At 43.5% G+C, this 10,772-nt stretch overlaps 1 protein-coding gene across 2 annotated transcripts in view; it reads left to right on the forward strand.

Annotated features, from left to right (window-relative positions):
- Positions 1–1,073: 1,073 nt before the first annotated feature.
- Positions 1,074–10,772, forward strand: part of olfm1b (olfactomedin 1b) — a 27,211-nt gene continuing 17,512 nt past the window's right edge. The window contains exon 1 of one of the 2 annotated variants that reach the window (XM_062554630.1): positions 1,074–1,551. In XM_062554630.1, the coding sequence (XP_062410614.1) occupies positions 1,486–1,551 (66 nt within the window). In that variant the 5' untranslated portion in view covers positions 1,074–1,485. Of the gene's footprint in view, positions 1,552–9,587; positions 10,163–10,772 lie in introns of those variants that run through there. The other variant, XM_062554629.1, reaches the window with a different exon arrangement.

Here is a 10,772-nt window from a genome sequence, read left to right on the forward strand (position 1 = left end):
AATGGAACAGGCAACACACAAAGCCATGGCATGGTCAACAGACCGTGAACTGACAAAGCACATACAGTGCATACCCAGTGTATCTGAGAGAGGAGACAGAGATAGACAGAGACAGAATGGGAGCCAGAGAGGGCTCGATGTGGGCATAAATATTTGAGAATAACCCCATGCTCCTATTTGTTGCCTGACATTATTGCGACACGCAGGCTACAACGTGCAACAGCATTTCACACACACACACACACACACACACACACGCATATGCTCACACACACACATACTGGGACCACAGGGTCTGGAACTGTCGAGGAGCATAAAGCACCCTGCAGCAGCAGAGCCAATCAAATCCTCTCAAGAAGAAAAGCATTTCCATTCTGAAGCAGTGCATAGCGCTGTGCTTATGTTTCCTGCCTTCCCTTCTCCCTCCCCCTCCCTCTACTTCTCGCTATCCTCACATTTCAGAAATAAAAACAATCATAGTCCATATGGCCATATGACAACATTTAATACAACATCAAATTGTCATGAGCATACATTCAAACTCCCCATAATAAGTCTTTATATAATCCATCTTTACTACTCAAACAGCAAACAAACCAACCAACATGCATGTGTTTAAATAGTATAATGCACAGAGGCATTATAAAAACTGCACTTTCAACTGAAGACACATAGAATGCAGCTATAAAATATAGCATTGACTACAGAAATAAGTCCAATAGGCAAATCCTTTTAAATTACTTCAAAAGTCATGTTGAGCTTTTGAAATGTCAGGGATCGTTTTGCTGAGAGACTTTGACTGCACTCCGTAAATTGGCTTAATAGATTTGCCCTTTTCTTTCTTTTTGATCGTTCAAACGTTTAAGTCCAATTTCTCCTGTTTTCTCACAAGAGACACACACTCCCGGTGATGTGGTAGACCATTAAAATTGACTTAAATATGTATAGATTGTTTTGACGTGACCTCGGTCTTGAAAGATCCAATTGGAATCTTTCTCTCTCTCCCTCTCTCTCTCACTCCGACTCTCGTTGAATTTCCCACGCGTTGCTGATGTCACATCCGGTTTCAGCACCGCGGAGAGCTCCTGTTCTCGCCCAATTTTGCCCTCTTTCGTTCGCTCGACAGCGCCGTTCAGAGACAAACTTTTACCAAGACGATTAGCACACTCCTACATTGGCTTCAACGCTACACGGCAGGGAAAACATCAGCGGTGAGAGACCACCAAACCTAAGGTGGCAAAGACGCAAGGAGAGAGGAACGGAAGAGAGAACGCTGAACGAGAGTGTGGACTGAAATAAATATGCCCAGAAACGGCTGCGTGAAACCGACCTCCGACTTTCTCTTGTTCGGTTTCTGAGGGAGAGATCACGCGAGGGACCGCGAGTCACCGGTGAGGAGCGGAGAGAGAGAGAGAGTCGCTCTTGGAGGGACTGACCAGGCATCGCTTCTGCATGTGAGAGAGCGCTGCGCACGGGTAGCGAAAGATGCAGCCCGCGAGCAAGCTCCCGAGTCTCATCCTCCTCGTTCTGATGGGCAGCGAACTCACTCAAGTAGGTCCATCGCCATCTTACCTCGGCGCGCAGCCTCGCAAATTGCCTTCAAATCTCACTCAGATTAAAGTGGCGACGCTTATGAGTGGTTGCTGTTTTGAATTAACCGGATACTGCGCTTAAACAGATTAACGGCGGGGATTACACGCCGATGAGGTGGATAGCTTTCGGATGTGCATGGCGGTCTAGAGAGCGGCTGCCCCACCACTTTAACCGCAAAGATTGTCAACCCCCAGCAACTACAGGCTCGCGTACTGGGAACACTGCCCACTTCATGCTTAATGTTATTAAAATACGTTAGGGTTGTTCAAGTGCTGTCCAAAACAAAGTGCTATTATAAGTGGCCTGCAGTTAATGTTTGATTAACTGAGTGTAACATATCCTAAAGTGCTGTTGTCAGACGTTTATCTTCCACACATTTCCTTATTTTGATTCCTGAAAAGTACTGTGAGACATGGCATTGTACCGTCTGCATCCTCCTCCAAAAACTGTTTACAGGAGTGTGTCTTATAGGCTGCTTGCTGACTAATATTTCCCTACCACAATCACGTATGATACGCTCATAGGGCTAGCCTCTGTGCCATTCCGTTAGAAGTAAATCTCAGTCGAGTGCGCTGAACATCAATTAAGCCTTTTGAATCTTTCACGCTTCTCTTGGCGCTCTCGGGATTTAGGGTGTGTTTTATTGAACTTGCTGCGAGATAGATCCGTCCAGCAGAAACTCAGTGAAAACTTGACTTACATCATTCAGCTTGTCGCAGAGACTCTGCCGAGCAGGTGAATAATTTTGGGCACAGTACAGTATATTGGTGATAGTCGTGTAATGATTCAGGCCTATGAAACCCACATTTATACTTTTCTAACAGTTTTAGTTCCAGCTGACAACCCGGACGGTTGAGTAGGCTACTCTAGAAACTCAAATAGGCTATGTATCACAATATCGAATACGCCATGTCGGCCTGCGTGGTGATCAAAGTGCAGACCACTTCTGGAACTTTAAACAAAATTAAATAATTAACTACAGATTAAACAAGTGATGCTATGTTGGTAAGTATGTTGCGACAGTTGTCAGTAGAGCACACCGAAACTCTTTCGATCAATTAGCTTCTCATAATGTCTAGGCCCCGTGTGTTGTGGTTGTTTTCAGAGACGTAGCCTACCTCATTAAATTCTTCTGAACACTTGCGTGCCATGGAGCGCGCCGTGATGCGCACACGGGAAATGCACTTGGGCGATATTAGGATTTAATGCTGCTTTCATCAAAGGCATCAGACGCGTTTGATAGCTGTTTCATAACCATCCAATCAGAAAGGGGTGACAGGAAGAGATGAAATGTGTTTACTGTCGAAAGAATCGGGTGAAATGAAAAGGAGAGCTCATGTTAATTAAACGGCGCTTTTTGTAAATAACCGATGTAGCACCTGTAGGCTTTACGCAGACCTCTGAAATGTCTGAAACTGCTAATTATCCACTACAGAAGTTGACTGCAGTCACTGTTCTCGTTGAAACCATTCAATCAGCCTGACCCCTGAGATACACAACAGTTTAGCAGGCCTTTGAGTGACCTCACGTACTTTGGAACTCATATTTTCTGACATTCATAGATCACAGTTGTTCACATACCTAGACACTTAATTTGCCTACTCTCAGTATTAATGTCTAGTCATGATGACTAACTTTTGGAATATGTATAAATACCAATCACACTCTTTTTTTCTACATGATCAAAACAGAACAAGCCTGGATAAAGAAAGCCAGAGTGTTCATATTTTATGTAGTACAACGACTTTAGTAATACTCAAAACACTTTTTTTTTTCTGATTCATTTCCTTCGGCTATTGCCTGGAGTGCTTTCTCAGTGAACAATTAAATAATTAATGTCACTTTGCAACCTAATTGATTCTGTGTGCCCACATTATCCCTGGTATATGTTTGGTGGGAACAGTATGTGACCTCGGGTCAAATGCACTCAATATCATACCATTAAATATCTGACCACCTCTCCACCATAGTACCTTCTCATCACCGCTGCTTTTACGCTAACAGCCCTCAGCGACCATTATGGTTCTCTCCTCTGCTCTCCTCTCCTCTCCTCTCCTGTCCTGTCTTCATTTTACCTCTCACCACTTCCCTCTCGCTCTCTCCCTTCGCTCCTTTCATCTTATCTCAGTTGTTTTTCTTTTCACGTTCCACTCCCCTACTCTCTGTCAGCTTCCTCTGTCCTCCGCAGGCCAAATGCTCTCCCCTCCATTTCATAGCATTACGTTTCACTGCCGTCCTATTTCCTGCCCCCCTTCCAGCTATCTGATCTTTGAACTCCTCGCCTGAGACACAAGGCTTGAATTGCATTTAAATACAGTCATTACCTAGCCAAGCATCACACCTACACACATACACACAAGGCTATTATTACGGTACTTTCCTTGGAAAACCTTTACCGACTCATGTGAAAGTCATTACTGCATGATCACCCACTCTCTCATTCATATGCATGTTCCAATACCCAACTTAAATCATTGCCTCACCTGCCTCATTGTTTTTAGTTCACTTCAGTTCATATGGTAATGTTTTGCATCTTTCACAAGACCAGTCTGGATCTCAGTATTGTCTGCATTTGTAGTCTTTTGGGCAGAAACAGAACACAAATTAGTGCACTACATTACCCAGAGATGCATGATTCCTCTTGAATACCATAGCGTCTACCATCTGCACTTTATACACAGAAGGGCATTCAATTAGAGACCTGCATTACTCTGAGGTCTGTGGTGGAGGAGATGTCACATTGAATGAGTGAAACCAGGTTGAACTATGTGGTCGTGTTTACTCAGTTTGAACAGAGAGAAACAGCTGTTCAACACTGCAAAGCTCTTGTGAACAATGTAATGCATAAACACATCTGTCCAACACACACACACACACAGAGAGAGAGAGAGAGAGAGAGAGAGAGAGAGAGAGGCATAAAGGCAGTGAATGTCAGTGAATATATTTCAGAAGTATTATTTTTATACCAAGGCTACAGCTGTTTCACCTATTCAATTTAATATGCACAAATACCCTTGTGGCCTCCACTACCTTCACCGGCTCAAGCATTTATGCATTGTTATGTGTTTTTTTGCTCTTGTGCATGGAGGGGAAGGTGCTTAAACGAAAGGGCAAACAACTCCGGGAGCATTTTCAAAGAAAAAAAAAAGAGGAGAGAGTATCATTGAGGTTGTCAGTGTGTGTGCGCACGCGCGTGTGTGTGTGTGTGTGTGTGTGTCTGTGTGTGTGAGTGAGGGTTTTAAAGAAAAGATGTGTTTGCTATGCAAATTGCAGCTGCAATCAATCCCATTCTGCAGGAGAGAGAGAGACAGGCCTGCGGTCATCTGATTGACTGCCCAAGCTTTATTTATTTTACCCAAGAGAGAGCGAGAGAGATCTGGAGAGCAAGAGAGAGACTGTGTCAAAAGAGGCAAGGAAGTTAAGTAGTTACCTTCTAAAATTGGAGATATGGGTAACTTTGCCGAAACAGCAGTACTTGTCTTGCTTGTCTCATTGTTTTTACTTAACATACATTTAGATGCTCAATGCCATATTTTGTTGCAGCTTAATGTGTACCATGTATTGCAATTCATCCTGAAGGACAAATGGTTTTGTTTAAGCTTTAGCAAACCTAATTTTCAAATAGGATGGCCACCATACATCAAACTAAATTGCAATTGAAAAATGGCATACTCAGACAGAGAGTCTCCTAGTCTGTGTGAAGATTAATATAAAAGTTGTTTTGAATATTGAAATTGAACTAATGGATCACTCCATTGGATACAGAACAGGAGTTTTAATGTCAACCTGAGGTCAAACAATGACAGATTTATAGGTTCATAGGTAGTCAATCTTCTCTTATGCCCTCTTTATAGTTACATACATTATAAGTTAATTAAATATGTGGGGAAAACGTAAATCAAAGGCACTGAAAATGTCAAGCACACTGTTATCTTTATTAAGGGTATATAAGGGAATTGCTATTCATTGTAACACTGTGAAGTCATTCTCTTACACAATCATTGACATATATAGCACTAGCATACTCAACAGACTTGCTGAATAGGGCCCATTTTCCCAATATGAATCTGGCTTGGCTTGGTCTCCCTGCTAAATCTTAGCGGGTGTTGTAACAAGTGATCTAATGAACAGCATTACTTAGCGTTTTTAGATGCGTGTTTCTTGAATATGCTCATAGCATGAACGTGCATGCATTGCTCTGCAGTAAGGGGTGCTGTCCATGTAAACAGTGCTGAAATATCCCCTAATTTGGTGATTTTGGGTGATGTCACAGTACAGGTACTTTTTGTACTTCATAGTCATGTACAAAAAGACAAAAAGTTCATAAAGTAATTCATTATAGGTGATTTGTAACCCGTAACACTGTCTGTCACATTCAGCAAATATCACCTCATGATTCACAAGCAGACCATTTTCTGACCACTATTAAAAAATGCTCAATGATGTTTTAAGCCCCCAATGTCGTCTTCCAGGCAGCGCTACCACCGTCGACTAAGGCACGTAATCCTAACCATAACCTTAACCCATATCTAACCCTAGCGTCTTCCAGGCAGTGCTGCCTTGAAGGCAGTTTTTGGGGCTCAAAGCACCAAGAAACGTAAAGAATGGGTCTTTGTATACAGCCCTGACTCTGTGAACTGGAGACAAAGTGAAGCCTGTCCCCCACAGTATCACAAAACACTATGGAGTTTCTCGGGAAGCACTGATGGGAGGGGTGAGCCTCCTTATGTGTTTTATTTTTTGGTGTTGTTGTTTTTTTGTTTTTTGGTGTTTGGTTCAAATAGTGTAAGTCACTTTGGAGAAAGGCATCTGCTGAGAAACATAAATATGAGCATCAAGAAACACAACGTCACCGGGCATCAATTACAGCCTCTTTGAAGCCAAAAAAAAAAAAAAAGATGATTGACATCTGCATAACACAATAAGACACAGACATAGACATTTTCATATTCGCATCTCATGATGTGTGAACTTAAAAGGCTTACCATACTCAAGACTTCCAAATGAATGCTTGGTCTTTGCTACTTCTAGGATCTGGCACTGACAGTGTTTGGTATGCTGCCTAGTGCCTACACAAGAGTGTTTTGGGGAGTCGATGAGGAAGAGGCTGAGGAAGTGGGTAAATAATACAGGCCTATAATTGATTTTGAAGTCTTGCAGGCTAGGCCTAATATTTGGTAAGACATTGATGCTACTTTTGGCACTAAATTACTTTGCGAATTAGCATACAACTGTGAAATAATCAGGAGCCCTATAATTAAGATTCACACACCTGTTCTTTTTAGGAGTTTCTCCTAAATCCACCAATTGGGAGCTACTTTTAGCCTTAAGATTATTTGTGAATACTGGTCATAATTAGTAAACATGACAACAAGAAAACTAAATTCTCTCAGATACTGGATATTTAATTATTTACACATTCTTGGGTGCTGAACAGTAAGTTTCAACACGACCGTCATAGGGACTGGGAAAACATCTCGGTTTCCATCTCAAAAAAACCCTCCTCGAGTGAGGTTAAATTTTCCACATAAGTTGACTTGGCAGCCACAATGTCATGGCAATGAGAGTATTTCTGAACATACTCTGTCACACAGCTGACTATATTTACGATTCTACAAACAGTCAATCACTGGGTAGGCGGCCACCATTATGGAGTACAGAAAGAATGGCATGGTAATCCAAACAGAGGAAATATTTTGCCAGTCAGAGGAGCTATAGAGAAGAAGGGCATGTGGGCAGACAGAAACTTGGTTGGCAGACATGGAGGAAGACCTACTGACTGTCAGGTAAAGGAAGATGGGGATGCTTAAGGCTTTTAGACATGTGTGTGATGGGGAGGGGGGGGGGATCCAGAGCTGACATCAGAGTGATGGGCAGACAGATGAAAAGGTCAACAGGTGAATCAGATGGTCACCCAGAATAGAAAATAGGCCTACATAAATGATTAACTGTTTATTATGCTACTTACATTTCCGAGCAGCTAAATAGCAAATATAAATATAGAAAAAGGAAAAAGAAAATCTGGAAGTGTGCACATATATTATCTTATTTTTTATTAGGCTAGACCAGGCAGTTGTCATAATGTGAATTAAAGGGCCTTACATTTTAGATACAGAACCCCCACAGCTTCTCCTTAATTGTACTGTATAATATCCTGCAATTTAATTAGCTCCGGATGTGTGAAATTTGTTAGTCTAATAAAACTGAAAAAATATTGCGTTTTGAGGCTCTGGGTGTAGTTGCATTTTTTCAGTTATTGGGGGCGTGTAGGCTTGGCTACTATTCCTGTACTGGCCCGACTGTTCCGTGCTCACGGCCAAGAACCACACAGCACGTTTCTCATATCATATGAACTATTGCGCTCTCTTTCCCTCAGACAAACTCCAAAAGCATGCTCAAAGACGCAGATATGTCGACAGAAAGATACACTCCTGTGGAGAACGCCTATGTGCGTGACCTACTTGGTTTCTTATTTGTCTGTGTAATATTTTATTCAACAGCAGAAGACGCTGGAAGCGACAGGAGGTATCGCCTTGTTTTTTCCAGTTTACAAACGAAAACGTCCCCTAGATATCTAGGAATAGTCGGAGGAATGCTCAATCTGTTTGATCTGCAAATAAACGGAGATATTACAATATTGTAGTATACAGCCCTCAGATTCACATAAAGCGTTATTTAGACAGGGGTTTAACCAAAAGAAACACATGAAACTGGGTTCCATAATATCCAAAAATAGGCGTGATTATTGTAAACGTGCATGGGTTGTTTTATATTATGTAGGCGATAGAAAGCTGCACGAATGTGGCAGGTTGTCATGTTGCAGAATCATTTTCGTCGAACTACAGTAGTTAACATCTGTTGCTGTCAACTAGTGAACTACATTGCACAAGTGAGGTTTTGTGACACCTCTCAATAGGGGATTTTCCTTTGCACCTCATACTGTTGTGTTGTCCTGCCTCCCCGTAAGTTTGATGCAGTATTTCTACACGCAACGGGAGAGCATGTGCTCTTAAATGAAGCTTAGGTGCTGCGCCACGCCCCCTTCCTGGCAAATCTACACCATGATTTCGTTAGCGCAGCTCTCTGACAAATGGCGTTTTATCGGCGGTTGACACTTCAGAGCCTTTTACTGTACAGCCCTGGCAATAACTGGCAGCGCAGTGGGCAAATGCTAAAACCATGCTTCCCGAATTAACTACCAGGAAAGTAGTCAGGTGTTGCTGCTATCCCACTATCGCAGTTCAATTGCATCACATGCCTTGAGGTCTGACTCGAACAGTACCACTAGTGTCAACCTGATGGCGCTCTTGTCCTATTAACGCGCGATGTTCTTGTTCTGGGCTTCAACTGTGCGTATACCCGGCGCGCCAGTGCCAAGCGCACCCCGGGAGCTTTGAAATCAGAGTGTTTTTTCCTCTCCATTGAACTATTCTGAAAAGAGTGTGCACTGAAATTAATGCATCTTCACCTCACAGATAAGAAAATATGTGATAAATGATCACAATTTCTCTCTCTCTCTCTCTCTCTCTCTCTCTCTCTCTCTCTCTCTATCCCTCGTTTGTCATTGATTGTGTTTTGTTAAACAAACAGAAGCAAAGCTTCTATTAAATCATAATGGGATTTAATTTTGTTGGGGCCATCATTAAATTAACATCAAGTGAGTTATTCCTGGAGACCAACAGACCGCTAGCCACGGGGGGCACAGGGAAAAAATGTCACCTGTGACGGGATAATTAAGAGCTCGAGCCTCTGACCACGCCAAGAGCTCGACCTTCGCCGAACGGCGCGTCTGCCGTTCTCCCGGGAGCGTGTAGGGGGACAAACGCCTGGTTTGGAGTGTTTGTTAGGGCAGTGAGGCAAACTGGCGCGTGAGGGGGGGGGGGGGGGTCCGACAGTGTGATGCGCAGATAGGGGCGGTAGTCTCCCATGCAGACATAACCTGACATCACATCGCGCGCACACCCCGCTTATATAGACCCCTGCGTGACGCCACCCTCTCACTTATCTATCGTAAGCTCGAGCTGTCCGCGTGCACTCAGTCTTTGCCATTTAGTTACGGAGTGCGTGCCGCACAAGAGCAGTGGCTGAGGGCGTCAACGGACGAAAAGAATAAGAGCAGAAAGGTTTGAGGGTCACCCGTTCGCGTGGAAACTGAAGACTTGCTGTCATTGTTGCCGGTCATCTATACCTTGACTTTTTTCGATTGCCTTTGACATCCGTCTTGATCAATCGGGGACCCCTCTAAACCCCTCTATCTGCCGGACAGAAATGCGAGAGGAGAGCGTACAAGAGCCGGGGAGAGTGCAGGAGATAATGCATCAGGCTGCTCCAGACACCGGGGCTTATCCCCCCTTTTCCCTGCTAGATTGTGTGGAATGAAGGTTTCAAGTGGGTAAAGCATAGCGCAGAATTAGAGATCATGTCGGTGCCTTTGCTGAAGATCGGAGTGGTGCTCAGCACTATGGCAATGATCACCAACTGGATGTCCCAGACGCTGCCCTCACTAGTCGGGCTCAATACCACCAAGCTCACCGCTGCGCAGGGAGGCTACCCGGACAGGAGTACTGGAGTAAGTGCGTCAAGGTTTAACTATTTATTCATAGGATGCTGGCAGTCACGGGTCAGGTTTCCGTAGCTATATATATATTTTTTTTACTACTTCACCTGTGTATGAATGACACACTTGCTGCATGTGCAGTGCATTTGTGTCCAATGCATTTGATCTGTCCAGATTTAATGCCAGCTGAGGGGTCAGTTTTAGACGGAGAGAAGTGTAGTGATATCTCGGCGAGCGTAACGTGATCGTGTGATAGTTCCCTGAGCTGGCTTACGGTGTTCTTTTTGGTAGAGCGGGCAAAGATGAGGAAGAATGGGTGGGGGGGGGGGTACAGTGCCAGGTTTCGCATTGAGAATGAAAAAAGTCGCAAGGTGAAAGAAAGAGTCGATGCCTTGATAGTTTTTTTTTTCTTTTTTTTTTAAAAAAGCTGCGCGTCACTCCGCTTTATGAATGAAAGGATATTCCTTGGAAGCATTGAAGATGTTTTAAGTCAAAATGAAGGTCACTGTGTGAAACGAAATTGTAATCTTCCACCGATGCTGTGCTAGAGGTTCCATACGAGCATTCAGCGCAGTGTGGAATCGCAACAGGACAAAAGGGCACAGAGCATCAATAGAAGTTG

The sequence above is a fragment of the Sardina pilchardus genome, chromosome 14 (genome assembly GCF_963854185.1).
Source record: "Sardina pilchardus chromosome 14, fSarPil1.1, whole genome shotgun sequence".
Classification (NCBI taxonomy): domain Eukaryota; kingdom Metazoa; phylum Chordata; class Actinopteri; order Clupeiformes; family Clupeidae; genus Sardina; species Sardina pilchardus.